Raw genomic sequence first — 26,934 nt, 5'->3', positions numbered from 1 at the left:
TCCAGGCTGTTCCCTGCCCAGCTCCATGCTCATGCTGATCAAGTGATCAAGGCATTTGGCTGCCCCCTTCAACCTTCTGGGGCTGCTAGCAAGCAGTGAGTTAGCTGCCCCAGCTGTGCATCATGGTAGAGGGCTGGGATCTGCCCCTCCCCTGCAGCTCTTTTCAAGTGCCCCACCCCTGGCCAGGGCCAGTCTCTCCCTGCTGCCAGGGCAGGGGGGCATTATCCCAACCCTGGCAGCAGACAGCCCCTGGGGGCAGGTTGTAATGTCCTAGCCCCAGCCAGGAGACAGCTGGGGCTGAGAAATTACAGCTCAGGTAGCAGGAGCAGTTTTCCACCATTAGCAGAAAATCTGCTCTCACTTCCCTGCATGTGTAAATGCCTGCCCAGGAGCATTTACTTGCTAGTAGTTTATTTGTGAGACAACTGATCCTGGATTAAATGCATGTGTAGACATTCCCATATGCATCAATTGTAGGTATAATCTGGATTATATAGGTGAAATTCTCACAAATCCTCCTGACGATTGTTGACATGCAAAAAGGGAGGAACAGCATAAAGGTTATCTGACAATTTCAGATCTGGCTAGGCAGAATCATACCTAGAATTGGCAGCAAAATGTTGGAGTTAAGACCTGCAGAAAAAAGCAGTTTCTAAGGTATGGAGCACTGCTGCTGCCCACTGGCAGCTGTGAAAAGGCCTTAGCCAGCCCTCATGAGAGAAGCTCAAATTTTGTTAAAAGAAATTAGTGTAAGGCACATCTTGATAAGGTGAACATGAAGTCTTAGTAAGGGTGAGTCAAATATAACCTATCACTAACAATGAAGGGTAAGTAGCTTTTTATCTCTGTAGACAATGCCAAAGATTGACACTTTTCTGAAAGCAAGTTCTTAGACAAGTAGAATTCTATATTATTCATAACTCCAGGAGATAAAGTCACTGTGAATATAGACTTTTGCCTAGACACCTGAAGTAGGGTTTTTGACATTAGACTCTGGCAACTTAGTTATATCTGGTGCAGAACACAGTGAAGAGTAAGAAAATATCAAATGTGCCTATATAAATATTTTTTTTTCCCAGCCCAGTGAAGACAAGAAGCATTCTGGAGAAAATGCTATGTCTTTTCAGGGGATAAACATATCATCACTCTAAATACATCTCAATCTCAAGGGTGAAGAAGATTATTATGACAGCCAAGATGGAAGGAAACTTTTGAAATCTATTGAATACCATGCCTCACTGACTAAAGGAATTGATACACTGAAGTAAAAGTTAATAATGTTCAATTTTTCTTCAGATCTTTTAAAAATAACTGACAAAAAGTATTTTCTCCTTGGTTTCATGGAAGAAGCTAAACTAGAAGCAAAAGTATTTTCTTTTTTATTTAGACTTATTTATGATTTCAATGTAAAGACAGAAAAGGAAATATTTTTTTCTTGAATAACAAAGAGAAATTAAACATGAAATCCTAGCACTGTGGAGATTACTGGATGTTAGAAATATGAGGGATAGTAACAAACGTCTTACAAAAAGATTTTGGACTGTTTTCAATATGACCAAAAACACACACTCCAGTTTTGTCACAAAACTTTAAGCATTTCAATTTGTCATGCTTTTTTCTCAGCCATTTAAAACTAGTATCTTCATATGACACTCGATAAGGTTAAAATTTCATTTTTCCACTAAGTATAACATTACTGGTGTATAAGGATGTGTGCCATCATATTAATTTAATATGGATTGAATATTAATCAAATGGTCATATTTTATTTGCCAAATTCTATCATCATATGCATCCATAAAACCCAAATGAGGTCATATTTAGAATCACCAATGTTGTATAGAGAAAAGGAGAGAAAAATATTGCCCAACATGTATATATTTTTTAATTATGCATTTTTGCCATTTGACAAATGTGCTTTTAAACATGTCAGTGTCACAATTTTTATACTACCATTTATGCAGATACTTGATTGCTTATTTTTAATCCATATAATCTCTATACAAGCATTTAATATATGATCAGTCTTGCTGAATCTAAATTCCAAAATGAGATTGTGCATGTGGTATTTCTAGAGTAAATAAATTCATTACCCTATAAGCTGATCCTTGTTTTGTTCCACGAGAGTTGGAGGAACATTAGAAACGATGACTTGCATATCCAACTGATTGACCACAGAGACCTGGAAACAAAGGAGTGAAATTCAGTTGGACTAACCATGAATAACATTTTTCCAGTAGAAAAGCAACAGGATAATTCTTTTCAATCCTTCACAGCCGTGCCCTGATGTAATGATTTCTTATTTTAATTCAAGAATAAGTGAGTTAGGAAGCCTTGTTCTGCTTAACAGCCAAAACCAGTAAATGGGAAGCACAGATTTAAATACAACTTGAGATGTAGAACTGTATGAAAATGGGAGGTGTATTTTGATGAAGACCTAAGCTTGTTTTCCTGTCTAGTTTAGATTTTGCTAACTTAGTGATAGGTCACTGCACTGTCATATTTCAAACATGTTGTCAGCATTCCATTTTTCCATATTTTTCAAAACATAACAAATAAAAAAAAAATCAGTATTAAAAACACAAAAGAACATAAGAACAGAAATGTTTCCATATTGGACCAGACCAATGATCCATCTGGCCCAGTCTCCAGAGTGAAAGTTTATGTATATGGCATGTCTAATGTAGTGCAGACTCTGAGGGATCCTCCTCAGCATCAATCATAAATGGTTTAGGGATGTTAGAGGACACATTCCTAATGGTTCTATTTACTACCTATCAATAGACCAATCAATGCAAAAGGATTTTACATTTAAAGAAATGTCAATTTCTTTAATGTCAATGTAGATATTTTTACTAAAATGAATAAATCAACTATGTTGCTAAACTACAAAAGCTAGCTAATCAGTCACTAATAATTTATTTATTTTAATCTTTAACCCATTTTGTGAGTCCTATAGAATCATAAGACTATATGAAGACTATTTACATTTCCTTTATTCTCGATACACAAGCCAGAAAATGACTTGAAATAACAAATAAGCACCTATGGCTGCAGCTTTTGACTGGTTGGTCGTGGTAACATTCTTATTGGCTTCTGTGAGGCTGGTATTCCATCCCAAAAACTGCACAGCCTGAAAAATGAATTTTCCTTAACAATACTGGTTGCCTATTAAAACTTGCATGCCTCCTGTAGTGGGATGGTGTTTTAATGATAAAATAAACTTACTGAAAATGAGAAAATAAGGCCCCTAGCAAACATTACACTTAAATTGTAGTAACCCAGTCACATGTGCATTCATCTAATGGCATGATAAAACAGGGAATAATACACAAAATAACTTTGTGGCTGGTTCCCATCATGCTGTAAATTTAAAGTGTGGTCAGCCCTAAGGGCTTGGATGCACTCCTGCAGCTGAGGGCTCAGTCCCTTTAGTCAGGCTAGATCCCACAACTGAGTGTCCCAGTCAGCTGATTGGAATGCCCAGCTACAGGAGCGTAACAAAGCCAAGAGCTCCCATGTGCTCCTGCAACTGGGAGCCTGATTCAGCTGACTGGCATGCCCAGCCATGAGGGCACCAGGTACCCAGCCTGCTGGCAATGATGATTCTGGGCTCTCCCTGAACCACAGTATGGTTATATTGGGATATGATCCCTAATCTCACAATTGTGTCTCCTGCCATGCACAAGTAGCATAGCAGGCAGCACCATTTTGGGGATCGTGGTTCAGGTCCCATTGCACCTTTAACTGAACATCTACTGGGGTCTAAGTCTCTGTACTCGTTTTAATCCAGTTTCCTCAAGTTTGTTTCAGACCGATATCCCCTGATGTGTCTTAAATTTCTTACAATGTGATTATATGCTCTTTTCTGTTTTTAGCATTCTCTCTAACTCTCTAATTTGTCTTTCAATGACAGTAGCTTCTTTGTGTCTTGGAAGGAAAGATGAAATCTGAAAGGGTAAAATGAGATCTAGAAATTCGGGGAGGAGAGTGTTTATTTAATATAGTTCTGTACATATCAGCATTATTAGGATATTAAATGAATGTTCTTTGGAGTTCACAGAGTGGTACAATAAGTTACAAGGTTTCTAAGTTGGCACTTTAATGATGATTACATAAAGGTACTATTCCTTAACTTAAGAAAAAAAGCACTTGCACCCAGTCTTATGGAGATAACAAAATCAGAAATGCTTAATTAAAGCTGTCCATAAAAGGTTTTCTGCAATTAGTGTTTCTTCCGTTACTTCCCTATTGAGGATTTGCTACCCAAATTTTGTATGTCAGTATTAAATCTAGGAATATAAAAATCAGACTTAGCTATACTTTTCTCAGAAAACAGAAAGGACACCTTGATTTTCACATATTCAATTTCAGCCATGTGAGGACTCCAGCAAATGTGTCCTATTGTCTTTTCACAATAGCTTTGAAGTTTAATTCATATTAAAATATTTAAATGTTCTTTAAATGTCATCGGATTCCCTGATTTAATATGTAGACTCCTGTGTAAAAATAAATGTAATAAACTCTAACTAAATTTAAGGCTAAGTTCATTAAGTACAACTCAAAAGCAATGAGCAGCTTAATAGAATAAAGTACATTAGTTAATTCAGCAATCATCTCTGTATTTATTATCATTCTTAACAAAGAAGGCATTTTATTTTTACTTCTGAAGGAATCATAATATTATGATTGTTGTGTTTATATCTATGAATAGGTAGGAAAAATCATTTATCATGGTTTTGCTATAAGTGAAAATACTCTCCAACAAGGTCAGAAAATGAAAAGGTTGGTTTCTATAGTAATATTAGCTTGCTCACTAAGCACATGCACTTAAATATTTTCTCCACTCTGTTATTAAATGTAGTCCTAAATTCTGGAAATTGGTACAATATGAATAAGTTTTCACATTTGCATATTATTTAGACAACTATTAGGGCTGTAAGAAGCTTTGGTTGTTGATTTGATTAGGTGGAGATTTGGCTTGATTTGGTGACCAAAACTCCAAATGTGAACTGAATCAGGAGACCCTTTAATCTCTCTGAATCGAATCTGAAACCTTGAATTGATTCGGAGAAATTCAGAAAGATTTGGCGATTTGGACATAGACATGGCTTTAAATGTTTTTTCTACGTACCTCAATTTACCAGGCAGCTCGTGAATGGTGTGATGGTGGGGCAGATGGAGCATCCCACAGGAAAGTGGGGAGCTCCCCAGCATACTCAGCAGCAGACCCGGAAGTGGACCAAAAGCACTTCTTGTTTACTTCTGGATCCGCTGGGCAGCATGCCAGGGAAACACGTGCTCCTTCCTGGCTCGGTGACGTGTGTCTCCTGGGTCTGGGGGGAGGCACCTGGGGTCCCCCCACAGCTGATTGCTGAGCTGGGGAGACACAGAGGACCCCAGTATGCTGCCTGGTGGATCCAGAAGTGGACCAGAAATACTTCCATTCCACTTCTGGGTTCATTGCCAAGCATGTAGGCGCCCCCCCTGCACTCCTGTGGGATGCTCCTCCTTCCCAGCATCACAGCATTCACGAGCCGGACCTGGTACCTTGAGGTATATAGAAAAAAAACATGTGGCCAAATTGCTGATTCTCCGAATCAGCCTCAAATCTTCAGATTCAGATTTGGCTGAATCAAATTGGGGACAGTGATCTAAATCAACAAATTGAATCACTGTCCCTGATTTGGGCCAAATCCAAATCAAATATGGCCCATTTTACACACCCCCTAGCAACCACCTCCTACTTGTACCAGAAAATGCCTGAAAGCTTATAGAAGAACAAGGATTGTATGCATGGAAAATGCAAGTCATTTATGATGCACTAGTCTTCTTTCACCTGACTCTAAAGAGACTTTTCTAGTTATGTTTAACAGCAATTAGGCTCCATAAGTGCACTAAGCATAATTCTTCTTCCTACAACCCCCCACAACAACTTCATAGAACCCTCCAGATGAATTACAAAGGTGTGACGATTTTGGGAGGCTTAATCTGAAAAATCTTAGGACCTGATTTTTCAGAGTACTTAGTATTATTTCAAACATTATGAACCAGATGCTATTCTATCTATTAATTGATACAAAGACAACTAAGTGTGTCCCTATTCCACACTGTGCAAGTCCCTGAAAAACTGAATAAAAAAGATGTAGCTGTTTATGACTTACTCTTAAAATTGTGCTGCAAAGTAGATGATTCAAAGGTAGAAATTATGCAGCAGAGCAGATGCTTCAGTGGTTTGTCAGGGGCTGGAGCAGGGTAAAATTGTATTTAGGTGGAACAGGATCTGGCACACGCACAGCTCCCATTAATTTCTGTCCAAGTTGTAAGTGCACAGTATTTTTGCAAACCATTGTGCCTTTAACTGATGCAACTTCCACCTCAAGTTGGGCATTGACAAAATGAGGAATGCACATCAGAGAGTTGTGAACGTAGTAGTTTAAATTTTTCGATTAGTGTTACACAAGGGAACTTTGTTACAATGGGAAATTCCTGCAATCCTCTCTTTTGTTCAATAGTCACCATCCAATCTTCTTAATTGCCACCCAGCTCTTCTTCATTCCTGGGCATCATCTACCTTATGCATTGAATGATATAGGGATCTTTTGAAAAAAATCATGTGACCATTTAATTAACAATAAACTACTATAAAACTTATGCACCGGGTGAGATGAAATAAGATTTACAGGCAATTCTCAATGTTTACTTTGCAATCTTAATCTTCTTTTACAACATTTTTTAAAACAAACCTTATAAACAATGGAAACCCACAGAGAGAAATTCTGTCAGTGGGTTTCATGGCTATTTGCTGGCAAAAGCAGAAAGGTGACACTCTGGGATACTAGAATCTTTCCTAGGTTTTGAAAGTGTGTGCTCTGCAGCTACAGATCCTCCTACTCTGTTTTGTTTTCTGACATCGACAGACATCATATAATTATTGCTGTCATATAATTATTACCCTGAGCCTGCATTCCCGAACCTCTACCTTTCCACTCTGTCCCTAAGATGAGCTTCATACACTTTATTGCATTCATTACAGGTGTTTGTGGGGCTTTTTTTCAAATATCTATTTTTTGTGATATTTTAACATGGTACAAAAATTAATCATACAATAAAGGAAATTTCCCTTTCACTGGTAAATCAAATATATATACACCTTGTAGTATACATCCCTAAATAACTCAATGATCTAAGACTGATATTTTCTATATACTTTTACAGGGGATATAACTGTAAATTGGATAGCTCACTTCATCCCTAAGCAAAATATCATGAGTTCATAGATGTTTCATAGATGTAGGGTTGGAGGGGACCTAAGCAGATCATCAGGTCTGACCCCCTGCCCTGGGCAGGAATGAATACTGGGCTCATATGACCCCCACTAAGTTAAGTTCATATGACTCCATCTAGGTAGTTATCAAGCCTCCTTTTAAAGACCCCCAAGGAAAGAACCATCACCACTTCTGTTGGAAGTTGGTTCCAGATCCTGGCTGCCCTGACTGTGAAGTAGTGCCTCCTGATATCTAGTCTGAACCTACTCTCAGTCAACTTGTGGCCGCTATTCCTTGTTACTCCAGAAGGCACTCAGGGTAACAGGGTCTCACCCATTCCCCTCTGTTCCCCCCTGGTAAGTTTATAGATGGCCACTAGATCCCCTCTCAGCCTTCTCTTGTGAAGGCTGAAGAGGTTCAGGTCCCTTAACCTCTCCTTGTAGGGCCTGCCCTGCTGCCCTCTGATCGTGCGAGTGGCCGTCCTCTGGACCCTCTCAATGCTGTCCACATCCCTCCTGAAGTGCAGTGCCCAGAACTGGACACAGTACTTCAGCTGTGGCCTGACCAGTCTTGCATAGAGGAGGAGGATCACCTCCTTGGACCTGCTCATGATGCATCTGTGGATACATGACAAGTTGCGGTTAACCTTGCTGACCATGTCCTCACATTGGTGGCCCATGTTCATGTTAGAATCAATAATGATTCCAAGTTCTCTTTCTGCCACTGTACTTTCAAGATGGGAGTTTCCCAGCCTATACGTATGCTCCTGGTTCTTCTTGCCCAAGTGCAGTACTCTGACTTGTCAGAATTGAATCCCATCGTATTTATATTCGCCCATCCCTGTAACCTGTCCACATCCAGTTGTATCCTGTCCCTCCCTTATAACATGCCCACCTCGCCCCAAATCTTGGTGTCATCAATGAATTTGAACAAGGTGCTTTTCACCTCCTCGTCCAAATCACTGATAAAGAAATTGAACAGTATGGGCCCAAGGGCCAAGCCCTGGGGGACTCCACTGCCCACCTCCCTCCAGGTTGAATATGACCCATCCACCACCACTCTCTGGGTGCAGCCCCCTAGCCAATTTGCCACCCATATGACTGTGTAGGCATCAATGCCACAGTTGCCTAGCTTTTTAATGAGAATGGGGTGGGAGACAGTGTCAAAGGCCTTCCTGAAGCCCAGAAAGATTACATCCTCCGCAACACTTGTGTTCAATAATTTTGTGACCTGATCATAGAAGACTATCAGGTTGGTCTGACAGGACCTGCCCTTAATGAACCCATGCTGGTTGCCCTTGAGCATCCTCCCCCCTGCTGGTCCCTCCCAGATGTGCTCCTGGATAATTTTTTCAAAGAGCTTCCCCAGGACCAAAGTAAGACTAATGGGCCTATAATTGCCTGGGTCCTCCTTCCTCCCTTTTTTGAAGATTGGGACCACATTGGCCTTCTTCCAGTCTTCTGGCACCTGGCCAGAGCACCACAAGTGCTCATAAAGCTGTGTCAGGGGCCCCTCAATGACCCCTGCCAATTCCCTCAGCACCCTAGGGTGGAGAGTGTCTGGACCTGCTGATTTGAACATGTCCAGCCCCTCCAGAAGTTCTCTAACCCAGTCCTCCCTGACCCTAGGCCTGGTGGAGTCACTCCTGAGTCTGTCCTGAATCCTGGTGGGGGAGATGTCTCGGTCCCTGTTCAGAAAAACAGAGGCAAAGAATTTGTTAAATTATAATAACTAAAGAAAATTAATAGTTTCATAGTTTCTAGGGTTGGGAGGGACCCAAACAGGTCATCAAATCTGGTCCCCTGCCTTAGACAGGAGCAAGTGCTGGGATCATAATACTCAAGCCACATATCTATCCCATCTCCTCTTGAAGACCCCCTAAGGTAGGTGAGAGCTACCTCCTTTGGGAGCCCATTCCAAAGCCTGGTAGCACTAACTGTAAAGTAATGCCTCCTGATATCAAGCCTGAACCTGCTCTCAATCAATTTGTGACCATTATTCCTTGTTATCCCAGGTGGTGCCCAGGGGAACAGAGCTATATGTTGCTGGTCCCCTGCTGGTGAGTTTATAGATGGCCACTAGATACCTTCTCAGTCTTCTCTTGGGGAGGCTGAATAGATTTAGTCTTTAGTCTATCTCTCAAGGTTAGCTACATCCCTCTTGAAGTGCGGCACCCAGAACTGGACACAGTACTCCAACTGTGGCCTGACCAGCACCGCATAGAGGGGAAGGATCATCTCACTGGACCTGCTTGTGATATATCTGTAGATGCACAACAAGGTGCAGTTAGCTTTACTGACCACTTCCTTGCACTGGCAGCTCATGTCCATCCTAGAGTCAACAATGACTCCAAGATCCCTTTCTACCACTGTGTTGAGGAGAAGGGTATTTCCCAGCCTATACGTATGTTGCAGGTTTCTTCTCCCTAGCACCTTACACTTGTCTGCATTGAATTCCATTCTATTCTCATCCTCCCACCTCTGTAACCTGTGTATATCTAGTTGGATTCTGTCCCTCCCCTCCAGTGTGCCCACTTCTCCCCACATCTTTGTGTCAGTATGCTTTCCACTCCCAGCTCCAAGTTGCTGATAAAGATATTGAATAGCACAGGCCCAAGGACTGAGCCCTGGCAACCTCCATAACCCACATTCCTCCAGGTCAAAAACGACCCATCCACCACCTCACAGTGTGACCATCGAGCCAATTTGCCACCCATCTGACTGTGTAGGCATCAATGCTGCAGTTTCCTAGGGGTTTTTTTTTTATGAGAATGGGGTGAGAAACAGTGTCAAAGAAATAAATCCTTCAAATAATAAAATTCTTTATATTATACAGGTTGTAATAAGCTTTATCTCTGATGATTTTTTGTGGTTTGTGTGAGTGGACTATGTTACCACTTGCATTCAGCAGAGAAAATGATCTAAAGACCTAAACGTATCCCATTCTTGGAATCTGGGTTTGCTGGTAATACAAAAATGACTCAGCATAAGATCAAATAGCCACAAACTAGGTATAGACAAATTTTATTGGAAATTAGGAGACATTCCTATTAGAGAAGTAAAGTTTTGGAATGGTCTATATTTCTAAATAAAAATGTAAGGTTGAATTCCAAACTAAACTTTCTTTTTGAGGTCAACTTCTTGAGGCCTCCTTATAGGAGTCTTTTACTCTGAATACTTCTTCTTTCCAAAATAAAAATCTAAGATGTTCTAACCTCTGCATTTCCCTCATAAGTCATTTAGCATAATTCCCAAAGGCATGTTTGTTTTATAAAAAACAACACAAGGCCTCTAATCTTGTACTCATGGTGATAAGAGAAACAAAACAAAACAAAACATGTTGCTTTACTGCCTGCAACATTTCCCTTGCTGTGTCAATAAGCAAGTTTAGAAATACCTGGCTTTATTCACTTCAAATGTAATTCAAACAATTAAACCTTGCTGAGATGTTGAGTAATACAGGGCCTATTCTGTGCATTGAAATCAGTATCTCTATGATGCTGTATTGCCTATTTTGGACAGTACATATAGATAAGTACAAATGTTTTTCTATTATTCAGATACAGTTTTGGCTTTACATTTTTTAAATTTTTGTGACTTGAAAAGGTCATATTCTCAAAGTTCCTGCACATTCTTTGTAACTGTGTGATCTGATAGTATATCTAGGATTAGAATTCCCTCTGTGGTGTCAGGAATAATTCCAAAATACTGACTGACTCATACTTACAAGCACATCTGATTTACTGCTTAAGCCTTTTCCATAATTGTCAGTTGCAATGACTTGAAACTTGAAATAGGCTCTTCTCATGTTTTTGAACAACATGGCAGTTTTTATAAGCCCTGTATAGGCTTCGATCACAAAACCTTCTTTGCCATCCTTGATTGGTGGTATGATGAGCCTGTACTGCATGGCACTGTAATTTCCAGTGTCTTTATCATCAGCCTAGTAGAAAAAAGAAAATAAGCAGAAATGAATAACCTAAATGAATGTGCAAAGAGTCATTACCCTTGTCCTCTAAATAGAGCAGAAGACTATTCTAATATGCTATTTCCATTATGGAATAAAAAATGTTACATCTCTGACAGCAGATATCACTGTTACTTTAAATGGTCTATTTATGGTAACTCTGCATAAAGTTTTGCATCTCAAGCTATATTTTTTATTCTTCACTGGCATCAAACTTCCCCAAAAAGAAAATAAAAGAAAACATAAAATGTACTTTTCAAATCAGGAACATATTGGACAGGTAAATGCATTTAAAGCTGCTACTAATAACTTGGCAGTGGTAATTTTTTAACTATAACCAAGTGAGGAGCAGGATAATCATGTGTCCCCAACCTGTGTTCCTTTTATTCCAACAAGAATTTCTCTCATCTCATTAAAGACATTTAACAGTCTCTCTGACTTAGCAAGTTTATTTTTAAAGTAATAAAAATATTTTTAAAATTTTCTTTGAGTAAAATTCTTGGAATTCTGCAGTAAAGGCCTCAGACTTCAACTAGTATGTAGAGAGGCTAAGAAGGCTTCAGCAGGTTGATGTACAGGGCCAGGTCCTGAGTACCAAAGTTATGGAAGTCTCTTTGAAACTACCTTAAGGTCAATAACCTTGCCTGGACTCCCAAACAATCACTAAACACACACATACACACACACACACTCTGAATGGGATAGGTAGGTTATGGAGAGGCATTTACCAGAAGGCCTCACCGTGTAGACCAATAGTGCTAAACCTTTTTCTCTGCTGGGTCAGGTGGGCAGTGCCCCATCCATCCATGGGCCAATAGAATCAACCTAGTGCTGGTGCAGGCAAGGTGGTCACCACCCAGCCACATGGAGGAGCATGGATGGCAGATCAGCAGCAACCCAGCCCTGCAGGGGAAGGGGTGTTGCCTGGCTCTGTGGGGAAAAAGGGGCATGGGTTGCCCCCCACAGGACAAAAGGGGGTATGGGCCAGCCTCATCCTGGCCCAGTGGGAATAGGGGACATGGCTAGGTCCCAGCTCAGGCCTGCTGGGGGAGGGGGTGTGGCTTGGCCCCAACTGTGCCCGAGGTGGGGAGGTGGCATGTGGCTTGGCCCTGCCAGCAGACAGGGTCATGGCTCAGCTGCAACTGGCAGTGCAGGGCTGGGTGTATGAGAATTTGGCAGGGGAGCCATGGCCAAAATTAATATGGCCACTGCTGCCCTTACACCAAATTTCCTGGCCAACAATGAGCATCACAGGCCATTTGGCCTGCGAGGTAGAGGCTAAGCACCCCTGTTGTAGCGTGATTAATCCCCTGTAATAAGTTCTCAGTTGCCAGTAGACATAACTTCAATATTACCTGAGTCTCAGGTTACATTCCTAGCTCCTAGTGCAGCAGCCTGCAACATCTTAAAAGTGGTAGGCCAGAAAAACCCAGTTCAGGTTGGGGGCAGGTCAACCAGGCTCCTGACCACTAATTCTCCATGGAATCCAACCATGGCACAAACAAAACTCTGACACAGGCAAAGCTCTCTGGAGCTCACTTGTGGCTTAGACCCATGGGCTGAATATTGCCAACCTTGTTCTGGTATATTATTGCCATCAGTGGGCAACACAGTTTAAAAGACTAAGGAGAAGTGGGCAGGTACAAGTGGTTCAGGTCAGTCACATATTACAAAATGTTAAGGATCTGATTTTCAGAATCAGCTTTTGATTTTTTGTTTGAATTTTCTACCCATAAAAATGTTGCAAACACTAAGAATTTAGAGTGTATTTTATGAGATCTAACCTTCTGAGCTCAGCAATGAATTCAATAAAGCACCTTTTGATAACAAGTCTATGAATGTATGTCTAACTCACAAAATAGGTTAGATTAATCCTTAGACTAACCCTTCCTGATTTCAATGACTAGCCACAATCTATTCTTTCATGTTTTGAGATTAATGTATGGTGTGATACATTCTGGTTTATGTACTTTGGGGTAAAATGAGTCCAAGGGGAATCCCAAATTTACAAGTAAGAGATATAACATGTTTTCTTCTATTAATGATAATACATTTTTATTCCTATATCATTTGGTTTAAAGTGTCATTTGAAATACATTCTTTTTGGATTAGGGACATATTAGGATGGCTCTTTTCAGTGCTATTAAGATCAATTGTGTCAATGTGTTTTTAGGGAGCTTCACATTCTCAATCTGTTTACATATGACACAAGAAAGCCTCCATCCATAGTAACAATGACATCACCTAGATTTAAGAAATAACACTGTATAATCCACCAAGAGGACCACATATTTGCTGGCCAATAAGTAGGAATCAATTAGCTTATGAAAACATGTCATATTCATGCACAAATGCTACTTTTTACATAGCAATACACTTGTTACTTTACTTTGAAAAATGCTATTTGCACTCATCCAAATCCTGGCAATAAAGTTTATATGACCTGCCTCAGTTTTAAACTAGCAGTGACGATTATAAATATGACTGAAATATGAAGTTGCACATTGGCTTATATTTCTAGCATTTTAAACATCTAACTAAAACCCAAACAAAACGTTATTAAATTCCAGGCTGGAAGAAGCCATATTTTTGCACTGGGAGTGTAGAGCACAAAGAGCATGTTGGTTATTATTGCTTGCAATCATCATGGCCCCAGAAGGGGTTTCTCTGGGAAAGCTGAATGGTTATAGCTCTGTTTTCTGTGGGCACCAGTAAGTGTCAAAAGAAAACACTGCATATACTGTTTTGAGTGTCCTAAATCCTACTTCTCACCATACTTTGTCTAAATGTAGGAGAACTGGCAACTTAAAGGGCATAACTGGCTCCTGACAATGGCACTCGTGGAATGACCTCTTCCCTTACACACACCATACCTTTTAAAGGGCATTACTTTGGTTTTTCAAACAACTACATTATTATGATGGCTCAATTGATGTTGATATTCAAATGCCCCAGCCCCATAGTTTTTGCACATCTGTACACATGCTTGGGTGTAGTGGGGCCATATTCTAGAATTTTTGCTTATACACAGCTTTCAGTGAAGTCAATGTTGATTCAGAATGCCGAATTCAAACAAAATGTTAGAATAAGCAAGAAAGAATAATTTTGTGCATCCTATATTGCAACCATAGTCTTCAGATGTGCCAAAATCATATATTCTACTCAAAGTTAATTCATTGAAAACACTGGGCTTCACTGTTTCTCTTAAGATGTAAGGCTGCCACTGCTGAATTCAGTGCAACTTTTGGCATTATCTAAAATGAAGCTATGATTTTGCTGTGTTCAGCTTAGTCCATCTAGTTCATTTTTCTCTTTTTTAAAGTTTAGGCCAACTTTGAGTCCCTAATTTTAAACCACTAAATCTATATTGACATTCAAACACAACTTCCCTAACATTCAGAAGTGCTGAAACCTACAAGTCCTAATGATTTGACCAAGTTAAATGACGTGCATAATCTGGATGAACATACCCAAGGGTAAATTATTCTAAGTACAGATTCAGGGTTTAGAAAGAAGTCTTACTGACTACATAATAAAATGAATACTATGCAGCAAAATTGAAGCAGAAATATAACACAGAGCTCTACTATGTAAAAAAAAATCACTTCAGATGAGTCTAAGGGCCCCTTCCAGACATTCAGGTAAAGGCAAAATAGGGTCTGATGTGTGATCCACACAATCACACCTCTTGTCATGCCACATGTGCATGGCAGGAGGTGTGATTATGGGATCCAACATCAGATTCAATCATGCCTTATTGCTGGTGCAGGAGGGGCCTGGGATCATAGTCCTGGGCTCCCCCTGCACTGGCAAGTAGCAAACTTCCATGGCTGCAAGTTCTGCAGCTGATGGGGCTCACAGTCAGCTGTGGGGGTCTGCAACTGTGGCAGTGTATGGTGCACCCCTGTGGCTGGGAGCCTCAACTTGGCCATATATTCAATTAATGGTATGTTAAGAACAAACCACAAAGATATGACATATTTTCTGTGAAATACCTTTTTGGCTTATTACTTGTTTTATCACACCATTAATTGAACATGTGGCTGGGTCAGAATTTAAGATGTGATTAACTGGTTAATCATGTCTTTAGTGTAACATTTATATGGAGTCTAAAGTTATCCCTTAAAAATGCATAGCAATTTTTCTATGGGATTAAATTACTTCCTAGACCTAGATCATGGTGTGTTTTCTACATCATCAAATCCATCCCGGGGCAGCAGTTTGCTTAAACTGGGCCACTGGGATGTGGCCAGACTCAAGCTTGAAACCCCTTCAAAAGGGGAATTTTTCAAAGGGCCAGCAGCTGGTATGGTTTAATTGTTATGCAGGTACAGGCAGACAATAATTAAAATGCAGCAAACCTACTCCAACTTTAACCCTGGATAAAGGAGTGTTAAAGATGCAGTGGTAATGCTGCATTTGAATCATTCTCAGCTTGTTCACACATAACAATTAGAACCTAGCATCTGCTCCCCTTTTGAAATTCCCCTTTTGAAAGGGCAGTTCCCAAGCATTTCTGCATCATGCCCATAATAGTAATAGTACTAACTATGGACTACTAATTTGAAACAGTTCATTCTATGCATGTTTCTTAGTATGAAACAAATTAGGTACATACTATAATCTAACCTAAATTATGCCATAGTAACTATGTTGTGTGTTTGCACTCTCATCATGCCCAATTTAACTATTCTTAATTTATTATTTATTTTTTTCTTTTAATTCTTACTTATACTTTGATCAAACAACACAGAAATGTATTGTGATCAAATCTGCTGGACTACCAGAGAGGGTCTGTGAGCTCCTGATATGATATAGTAAAGTTCTTCTACACAAAGCAGGGATGTTTGTTATTCATGAAATTTATCCTAAAGGTAAATATTTTTGTCACTTCATTAGCAGGAGATATATGATGCCTCAAGAGTTGTGATATGACTGTCAAAGAAGAGAAAGAGCTATCCTTAATCTTAGTAATATGCCAGTATATCTTTCTTTTGTTTATGTGCCAGAAATATATATCCAGAGATCTCTTGAATTATTTTATGAATGACTACTGATAAATATTTATGTCTTCAGGAGTTATTGGACCAAATTAAACCCTGATGTAACTGGGTATAGCTCTATGTGAATAGTTCTTCTTCTAATTAGTTTTAGCTATGCTGTACCTTTTTATAAAGCAGTAATTTCTATGACAGCCTAATACCGGCATTTACCTGAGACCCTGACATTAAGAATATTTAAAAGGAAATCATTAATGAGTGTCTTTCATAACTTTATGGGCAATTATCTCTCTCAGAACAAGTGAACTTAAAACCAAGTACCTCAAATGATTTTATCTTACAAATAAAGAATGATCATGTGAACATACAGCAAATCACACACATATATATATAAAGAGAGAGAGAGAGAGTAGGAAGGAGAACACTATCACCAGTGAGTTCCCAGAGGCTATTTCACCTTTCGAAAGAGGACATATTACATAAATTACTTTGAGTGTTCCTAAATCTAAAAACCTTCTTATTGCTCTAAAGCCCACTGATGCAAAGTCAGCAGGCTACAAAATATGACTATAGTGCTGCTGACATAAATGGCTTAGCACAGATTAGGTTCTGACATTGTTCTTATAGATAAAGAAAAATTGTACTTTTGGTTTTTCTAAGAAGAGTGATTGGAAAATAGTGACACAATTGTTCCATAACTGAGGGAGGTAAGAAAGAAGATGATCAAATATTGGGACATCTGGGAATTGCAGCTGAGCCTTAGAGATGAGTCAAGCTGGGTATGTGGCCAGAGATTAAATAGTTTGAAGAAGTGGAGAGACTTTAAGGGAAAAAATTAGTTGGAGAAAAAGTAGTGTTGGAAAGATCCATCCAGGAGTATTTCTATAGATGTAACATATTCTAGTTTATCTTTGTTATTGTTATTTCTGATATAAATAAAATTAACACAAAACTGCCTTTACATCTTTATGTTTGCACATGACAGCTGCTCTCACTGAAACCTGGAAGCTCACAACAAAACTCAAGTGCTGCTGATGAAGATGGGTACAGCCAGAACATTCTGAAACTATATTAAAGAAGAAATCCACTGAGATTGCCCTTGAAATTCTGAAGGCAGGATGCAGACTAGTGAACCACAGTGGTGAAGATAAAAAAAATGAAGAAAATAAAGTGTTAGGAATTAACATATCAACACAGAATTCTGAAAAACACAAAGCAAAATGCTTCAGCATCAAAAGCAGTACAAGAACAGATGTGGCTTTTAGAAATGAAAATACTCAACAAGCCACAAATTCCTACAGGCAAAAATGAATTTTTTTCTAAAAAGTACTTTTTGTGCCAGTAACTCTGAAACTATTTGAATCAACCATCTGTTTAGTGAGGAAAAAGGACCATTCATTTTACAAGCCCTTATTGTATATTCAGCTTCATGATTAACAGTGACCCTGCTAAGGAGATTGGAATGCACATGGGACTGATAGTAAGTTTTCAACTTTAAGCTGCTATTTTAAATCTAGCTCATGGTGGTAGTGATAGCAATTGTTACCATCTGATGGTACTTTAGTGTCTTCTGAATGGGTGGTTTTAGTGAACTCTGTCACGATCATCAGAAACATGCTATCACCACTGCTGCAGATTAAACTTTCACTGTACTCCTGGTCAGAAGAGAAGTTCAAAACAAAGTCCTGGAAATCTTACAGTACCGATACTATCCATGCTGTGCTTGCTTACTGTCAGGTGCAACCAGCTTTAGAGATGTTAATTAATCAATCACCTCACATGAGGGCCGTATTCAGAAGGGCTGCAACATTAAGCTTCAATCACTGAAATCCTTCATATTATTTTCAAGAACAAATTACTGTATTTTATCACATACCATACTATCCCAAAAATGTAAAGGACTTGTTTGTGAAGGCAGAATGAAGAAAAAAGAATTTTTCCAGAGTCATGGCTGAATAGTGATGTCACTGCCCAGCTAAAAGCTATTGCTGATTTGGCAGCAGCTCTGCAAGGGTTAAAAAGTAACTGTGATATTGAAAGGTGTATTCTGCTCCTCCTGACATGGTTGGGAGAAGAGAACATGCCTAGGAGCCATTACATTGTTCCTCTGCTTCAATTCCAGTGCAGAAATGAGCCTTCCCAGTTAAGACATGCACCCCAATTTTGAAAGGGTGATTTTGGGGGGAAAGATGTGTGGGATATGCAAGTAAATGTGCTAAGGTTTCATGCCTGCATTGTAGTGAACTATTTAGGCACATCATCACTGGACCAAATAACACAGATGATAACATCCAAAGTTCATTCACCTGCAACTTTACCAACATTGTATATTGTATCACCTGCTTACAGGGCCCCTCTGCTGGCTATATTGGACAGTTTGGACAATCCCTATGTGAAAGAATGAATGAACACTGATCTGACAATCTTCAGAAAGACAAAGGCCTGTGGCAGAACACTGTAACATCCCTGGACACCCCATCAGGTGTAAGCTGACCTCAGGGTAGATGTTCTTGGCCAACAAACCTTTCAAGCCAGTTTGAATGAGAAATTGTAGAACAAAAAATCATCCACTAACTGGATTGTGTCAAGTATAGTTTAAACAGAGACTATGGAGTCTTATCCCATTACCTGTATTAGCTTTTGTAACCCCTTTGTTCTTATGGGTCCTTTTTTTGGTTGTTTCTCCGAACACTGCCCCACTTAGCCTCTTCTCTGCCCCTTCCTTCCTACCTTTTGTATTAAAATTACTTTGATGAAGTGAGCTCCAGAAAGCTTATGCTAGATATATATCTAATTAAGTTAGTCTATAAGGTATAAATCTACTGTGGCTTTTGCTTGACTTCAGACTAACACAGCTATCTATGTCTCTCTGCTACACTATATATATTTCCCACAGAACAGAAATTCCAAGTTTTGATCAGCTGTACCTAGAACTTGAGCTTAGGTATCTAAATACAAATTTAGAAACCTCAATTTAAACAAGGAGTAGCCAGCCTTGCAGCACATGTGCCATAGGTAGCATGCACAGTCATTTTGCCTGGTACGTGGCAAGTTTGGCAGGGAGCAGAAACAAGAGTGCAGATAAAACATAGAAATAATATTGGAAGGGAAGAGAAACAAAGCAATAAATCAAACAGGAAAGACAGAACAGAGCAATGGGTCAGGCAGGGACAAAGAGAATGGAGTGGGACAGGGATACATTTTACTTCTGGGTATCCTGGCCAAAGAGGTTGGCCCTCAGTGCTTTAGAAACACAGCCTTAAGGTTTTTATTTATTTAAGGCAGTGGTTTCCACACTTTTTAAGAAGGAGATCACTTTTTGAATTAAAGAGCAACCCGAGATCTACCACACACCACCCTCCCCCACACCAGCAGATAAGTCTGATGGGGAAGGGGCATGGGAAGGAGAAAGAGGTAGGGGGAGTGGGGCAGATCACACCACCTGGCCCAGCCAGGGCCCCACTCCACCCAGTCCCTGCTCTTGCCTGTGCCCTACTCCCACCCTCACTGCTGGGGCCTTGATCTGCCTCCCCCCATTCCCCCATGGTGGTAAGGCAGGGAGTGGGGCTAGGGCAGGGACAAGCCTTTACACAGCTGGGGTGGGACATGGAATGGAGCTGTGAGTAACTTGTCCAGGGAGCACCTGGCAGGGAGGGGGTGGTGGCTCTCATTGCTGCACGCACCCTGGGAGGGCAAGGAGGGTATGTTCTGTACATGGGGAAGGGCAGGCTGCTGCTGCAGGTTGGGGCTGGGAGGCTGTGCCAGGCTCTTCCCTGTGGGGGTACTGGGCCGCACTTCATGCAGGGCGGGCAGTGGTGGTGCTGGGAGGCGGGGGTTGGGATGGCTATGGTAAATTTTTGGGTGGCTGCAGCCTCTCCCAGTAGCCCTGCTCCCAGAACTGCCACCCAGCCTGAGTGCAAACCAGTCCAGCCCCCTTGCCAGGAAAAGCCCAGTACCATTCTGGCCCCAGCTCACAGCAGCAGCCTGCACCACCTTGTGTACGTATCTTGTGGCACACATAAACCCATGCCCTCCCGGAATGCATGCCCCCCATCCCTGAGCCCCTGGATGAGCTGCTTATGGCTCTGTCCTGTGTCCTGCCCCAGCTGTACAGTACCTGCCCCTGCCCTTGCCCCAGACCCACTCTCTCCATCACTGTTGCTGCAGCTGCCCACACTGCCCTGCACTGGGGGGGGGACACGTGCTCCCCAATCAGTGCATGGAGTGAAGATGGCTTCTGCTGCATGCTGGGCTTTATGCCAGGGTGTGCATAGTGGCAGGAGATCCCCTGCACCTCTGGACGAGCTGCCTGGGCTCAATCTTTCCCCCATCCACCTGGCTGGGACCCCACTCACCTTACCCCTGCTCCTGCTTGTACCACGCTCCGTCCCTTACTACACGGGCCTCAATTTGAGCCCCCGCCCCATCTGTCCCCCACAGACTGACCTGATGGGCTGGCGGGGGAGCACATGTGCATATGCGTACACATGTTCAACGCCCCCCAGCCTCAGATTTACTGGAAGAAGCTCTGCAATCAACCAGTCGATCACGATTGTCTGGTTAGTGACCACTGCTTTAAGAGATTTTTTTCTCCTGATCACTTCATGTCTATTTTATATTACTTCAAACCATCAGTAAACTATAATTAATAAAAAAGAAATAAGGGAAAAATCCCAGTGCATTTGTTTGCTATAGTAAAATCTTTGGTATAAAAGCATGATAATACTATATTATCTAAAGATGTGTTCTTAGCAAGAAATTATCTTTCAGTTTGAAATGACCACAATATCATTCTCAGTACTGCAAGCAGTTTCCTGTCAGAGGCCAGATGTTATAACAGATGTGCACATACAAACATATCTAGCGATATTAGAAACTTGGACAGAGAAATGGATAAATAAGAAACTGAAAATAGACACAGAAAGTAATCCTGTTCTCTATCTGTAATATTCTTACTACATATCTATTCGAAGGGTTTTTACACATGCACTTTGTAGATGAATTTAGATGGATATATTACCTTAGCACCAAGGTAAATACAATCTTTGATAAGAATCTAAGTAAAATAAAATAATCTCTGGTCCGCTGTGCCTCTTTACACAAAAAGCTCTATCAAACAATGCTTTACTTCATTGTTACCTACATAAAAATATTCAAACAGTAGCAAGGGAAGTAGTTAATATTATAAACCATATTTCACACAGTAACAAAAATAGGAATGATATGAAAATGGAATTCTGTCAACTTCTGTGTAAGACTCAAGTTTACTAGATGAGATAAAACTGCATTTAAGACTCCACTGGTTCTATATCAACATCAAACTTTTATTTTGGCCTTCCAGTAGAGCCATTTATGTCAAATGGAAGTGATTCAGTTTTAGGTATTTAGTCTAACAAAAGTTTCCTTTTCTGGAAACACAGTTTCAACTGTAGGGCCCAGAAGTCAACATTTTCTTGCAGAAACAGTTCTTAGAAGCTCTAAGCCTAAGGGTACAGACAAAATTAACAACTTTCACTTGATCTTGGCACAGAAAGTGGTCTATTGCCATGACCCACAACTGCAAGGCTGCAGATTGCTTAAAAAATGGCCAGTCAGGAGAAAATGAACCCTTACTGAACAAGGGTTCAGATGAAGATGTTTCAAAACAGAACATCTTCTGTAACTTCTTTCTGCCTGCCTGCCAGCCTTCAAACTGTTTTCAGAATGGGACGGCAGAAAGGGAGCAGAAGAAGCTCATTCTAGGGTCATTTTCAGTCCTGCTAGAGGGTAGGGTGGTTGTATTGGAGACCCTCCCCTTTCCCCTCCAGATCACAAGGTGGGAGGCTCTAAATTCATTTAGCCCACCCTCCAGCACCAATTGGGCAACCCCTAAATGAGGTCCCTCTGCTCTCTTCCCCACTTCCATTCTGAAAACAGCACAGGCTCACAGGGAAGAGCAGCCATCACTAGGTGAAACCAGCTGCAGACTTGCAGCCAGCAGCTAGATTCCTCTACCCCCTGGAACCAACAGTAAGCTTCTGTTTGGTCTGGATATCATTGTAACTCAAAATGCTTCCTGCAAAGTGTTTTGAGTTACAGTGGGTAGCTGCACTTTGTCTGCACCCTAGCTGAACTGAGAGGTAAACCAGTCCACTTGCTTTACTAGATAGGTGAACTCTTTCATTTGTTTATTGAAATACACTCAGGCAGAAGCGATTTTAGACCTAAGATTATTGACAGAAACCAAAATACTTGCATATATTAGTGCGAATAGAAGAGCATTCCATCCATTTATTATTCATAGAATGGATTTGTCAAACAATTACGAATCTTTGTTGACAAGCCACCTTGATTAAAGGAGTAAATTTTTCATGCTGTTTACCTGGTGAGAACTGAGAACTGAAGCACCACAAGAGTCTAAAAAGATCAACATATAGCAAGAGTGGTGTATAACTGATAGTGAACAATCACAGAAATCAGCTTATAGCTGATGGGATAATTATTTGCACAGACTATTTATTAAATTATAACTACCACATTAAAATGTGAAAGTTGTCTACACAAAACTTCATCAAAAAGAAAAATATTAAATTTGATAAAATATTCACAAGTGAATAATGGTCTGGGAACATGACTAAATAACTCGGGATAAGCTAAGTGTGAGGCTACATTATGTGAACTACTCTGTGGCAAAAGCACAAGTGCATACCCTTGCCCTGCAGTAAATATGAGATAGTGTATCCCCCATGAAACTGAGGCATTTACTGCAAGATAAGAGTATACACATGGGCACTTGTCACTAAGTAGTTGAAGTTTTGTAACTTCACAGCCTATCTGGTCTTGTGATAACTTATTTATGTTTTTTCTACATTCATTTGAATAGATAGTCCTAAACTCCCATGTGTTCCAATACAGTTAATACAAAAAAACCCATGGTGAGTATTTCTATAAATGTAAATGTCAGAATCTGTGGGCCTTGTTAAGACATCATACACTGTGAGCCACACAAATGTTGAACAGTGTTAGTACCAGCTTGAGTTTGGAGCAGTCACACTTCAGGCCAGCAGGGTCCTGGAGGACTGAAAGGTAAGAATCCCCCACCTTCATTGTGGGCTTCCCCCTTACGCCCTACTGCCTGGGGCTCCTACAGTCCGTCCCCCCCAACTACCACTGGGGTTTTCCACCTGCCCCCACCCCTGGCTTACTTGTGACTGCCTGCACTCTCTGTCCCAAGGGAGCAGAAACAGGAGAGGTTAACCCCCTCCCACCCTCCAGAGAGAAGCAGCAGTAGCGGTAGCAACAGCAGCTAGATTCCCCTCGGACAGACAGCATGGGCAGCTACATGCAAGTGAGGGGTGGGAAGGGTGAGGGGCAATGAACAGGGATTGGGGGTGCTATGGTTGGCAGTGGGCCCAATCCAGGACAACACGAAAGGTGGGGTGGGAGGGAAGCAGGTGTGGTTTTTACACTAAGGTGTAGCCTAGAGTGGTTATCCCTTAGTATAACTCTAGTTGGGTTACAGGGATCAAAGATAATCCTGTCACAGAGTGGCGTAACGTTGAGCTGCATAATGACTGCTTAAAACTAGTTTCAGGTGTTAATGTGCAGACAATGCAGGGGTTAAGAGCTCTAGAACCTCATAAAGTTACCTTGTAACAAGGCCCTGTGAATCTTGCATTCTGTTTAATGCATTCCTTATTAAAAAAACAAACAAACCAGAAGTTGTTGCCTTCTAAAACAAATTTGACAGTCTAAGGGATTTCTTTTAACAGCCCCTTCAATGTGAGTCTTCCATGGGAGTGAATATAGGAGCAAATTTTATTAGAATTTACAATTGTGAATACTGCTACGAAATAAAGAACAACAATATATAGAAATAGACATACTTTTATGATCCAAGCAGAAATATTCAGTCTTACAATTTAGAATCCCTGCATCTTCAGATCTTAAGAACTGCTAACAAGTGGCCAGCCTGTTAGAGATCTTTCCCAAATTTGGAGACTAAATTCTGTGAAGCACTGGCTTTTCATTTCACCTGCAGACAGGAACCTCAGCAAAGAATACAAGTGGAGCCCATCTCAGAGCACTGAGTTAAGCCCCTTATCCTCTCTCTCACATGAAAGCTCATCACATTACGTGATAAAAGTTTGGACAAATATAGACAAAAATGAGACACTGTTATATCATCCTGTTGGTCAGCTAGAATGCACTGACCCAAAACCTTAACTGAGATCTGATGGCTTAAGTCTGGCTAGTCTTTTTGGGGCATGTGCAGGGATTACATTTATCTCAACCTAACCTGGTTAGGTCAATCTGAATGCCCAATCATGGAGATGTTCACAGGGCTTAAATTGGGCAAAATTAGTGTTCCTGAATAGGCGTACTAATTTATATTAAGATTGGGTTAACCTGATCTAGGAAAGGGTTAACTTGATCTTGTGAACACCTGCACATTTGCAGCTTGGCCCTAGGGCTTGGAAAGCCCAGCTGCTGGGCTGAATCCTTCTCCCCAAACCCTGATTGGGCTATTTTTAGCCCTCTAACTTCCCCCACTTGCCCCACTGTAGACCCACCAACCCCAGTCCTGATCCTGCCTGTTGTTCCCTCCCTTAACCTATTTGCCCAGGTGGCTCCCCAGAGCAGCAAATCACTGCATGAGCAGTATAGGTATAGGTGGCTTAAAGTAGGCTGCCTACACCTAAACTGGGTGCAGTTAATGCTTGTTCAAACCCTTCAAGAAGTTCCTTCTGTCTGTGATTTGGTTCCTTTTACACAACTTCCCTCAGCCTCACTTATGCTAACATGACCTAACTTAAAATTAACACAGCTGAAAACCTGTTAAAGGTACCAAATGTAAGCTAAAAAGATTCTAGCTCAAAACAAAGGTCTACAACATTTAGATCCAAGAAAATACTTGTTAATTTATAATTTTTTTATTTGAAAAACAAACAAACAAACCACTACTTAGGAATATAGAATACAATGGAAAACAGTTAGGGAAGAGTCAGTGAATAAAAACAATTGGTTTCACAGAATACATGAGTTTAAGCATTTAACTTTTTTTAACAACTGGAACGATGGTTTCTTTCTTTCCATCGTTTTATTTTTTCTGCTGAGTAAATCAATAAGCTAGAAAGAGCAACAGGAAATTATCAGAATTATTCTAACCATAGTTCTGTCATGGATCATTGAAGTTATTTAACAGCTACAAGGTAGCTCTATATATTCTAGCATGATAATAATAATGAACAGGTTGATTGGTAAGAAATGTTCAGCTCCCTATTCTATTCATGTTCTTATATTATGCCCATTACTATGATATCTCAGCATTTACTGGCACACATCTTTATTGAAATGAAAAGGAACAATTTAAAGTATACATTTGGACTTTTTGTTTCCCCATCAGACATTAATAATCAAAAGCAAGGAGGGAAAAGTGAGAAAAAATAAGCTATGTTAAAAAAGTAGAGAGATTAACATGGGGAAAGCAATGTGTTTTAGGAAACAATACATGACAACAATACACCATTGCAGTGAAATGTTAATTCCCTCTATTAATCCCCAAGATAATGTGTGTTACTTATTTTTTGTAGAACTGACTATTATCTTCAAGAGGAGACTGGATAGGCACCTGGCTGGGGTCTTATGACCCTTCCCACCCCCAGTCTCATTCCTGCCCATGGCAGGGGGTTGGACTCGATGATCTGTCTAGGTCCCTTCTGACTCATTGATTCTATGATTCTATGACTAAATGTATTATACAGAATGAAGTCAGGTTTTAATAATAATGAGAAAGGTAAAAGGGATATAAAAAAGTTACTGATATGCAAAATTTCTAAAACTATCTAATGTAATGAAATGCAAGGCTAATCTCAGACTTCAAAAGATTAAGAGTTATGATTAGCATGTTTGTTTTTCATACAGTCAGAACAAAAAGCATGAGATAACCTTTAACTCTGGGAGTGACAGCAGAGAAAAAAAGCACTGTGTGATGAACCTGTTTTTTTCCCACAATTTGTTATATGATAGGTGAAAGCACAGAGTAGGTATGTAGTGGAATTCCAAGCAACCACTGAGTCTGATACCTGAAATGTTATGCTGGGGAAAACAAAAGCACTAATTAAAAGAACCCAGATTTCTTTTCTAGCTGTCTCAATACTGAGTCCAAGTTGCAATGTTTCTAGAGAGAAGAGGAAGCCCAAATAACCAGCGCACCAAAGAAAACAACATTGTCTCAAAATACCAGGTCCCCAGGTAACATCATTTTTGGAGAGAACAAAATTATATTTATATTTGAGGAACAGGTTAAAGATGCATGTCTGTCATTGCTCTAGAACAGAGCTACATTAACAGAATACATTGTTAGAATTAATTGTTAAACTGATTCTGGTGTCTAATGGAGAAAGCTGCCTATAAGAACTCTCTCTTGAAAACTCCGAATTTACCCTTATACCAGGGCAGACCTTCAACCTTTGCTCTACCCTTTTTGTGTCACTTCAGTAGCACAAATTAAATTGAAAACTGCCTTGACCAAACCAGGAAAGCCAAGGCTGCAACTGAACTTCAACTAGCTTCAGGCATCAAGGACAACAAAAAGTCCTTTTTCAGGTATGTGGGGAGCCAGAGGAAAAGCAAGGGCGATGTTGGACCCCTGCTAAACCAGATGGGGCAACTGACAACTGACGCCCAGGAAAAAGCCAACCTATTAAATAGGTACTTTG

At 40.4% G+C, this 26,934-nt stretch overlaps 1 protein-coding gene across 3 annotated transcripts in view; it reads right to left on the bottom strand.

Moving 5' to 3' along the window:
* PCDH15 (protocadherin related 15) overlaps positions 1-26,934 on the bottom strand; it is a 904,082-nt gene that overhangs the window by 63,054 nt on the left and 814,094 nt on the right. For all 3 annotated transcript variants that reach the window (XM_019538590.1, XM_019538589.1, XM_019538591.1), the window contains 2 exons: positions 10,995-11,210; positions 2,094-2,182 (listed from right to left, as the gene is read on the bottom strand). In XM_019538590.1, the coding sequence (XP_019394135.1) occupies positions 2,094-2,182; positions 10,995-11,210 (305 nt within the window). The remainder of the gene's footprint in view (positions 1-2,093; positions 2,183-10,994; positions 11,211-26,934) is intronic.

This window comes from Crocodylus porosus, unplaced genomic scaffold (genome assembly GCF_001723895.1).
Source record: "Crocodylus porosus isolate Cpor-Errol unplaced genomic scaffold, CroPor_comp1, whole genome shotgun sequence".
Classification (NCBI taxonomy): domain Eukaryota; kingdom Metazoa; phylum Chordata; order Crocodylia; family Crocodylidae; genus Crocodylus; species Crocodylus porosus.
This window is presented reverse-complemented; position numbering and strand designations above follow the sequence as displayed.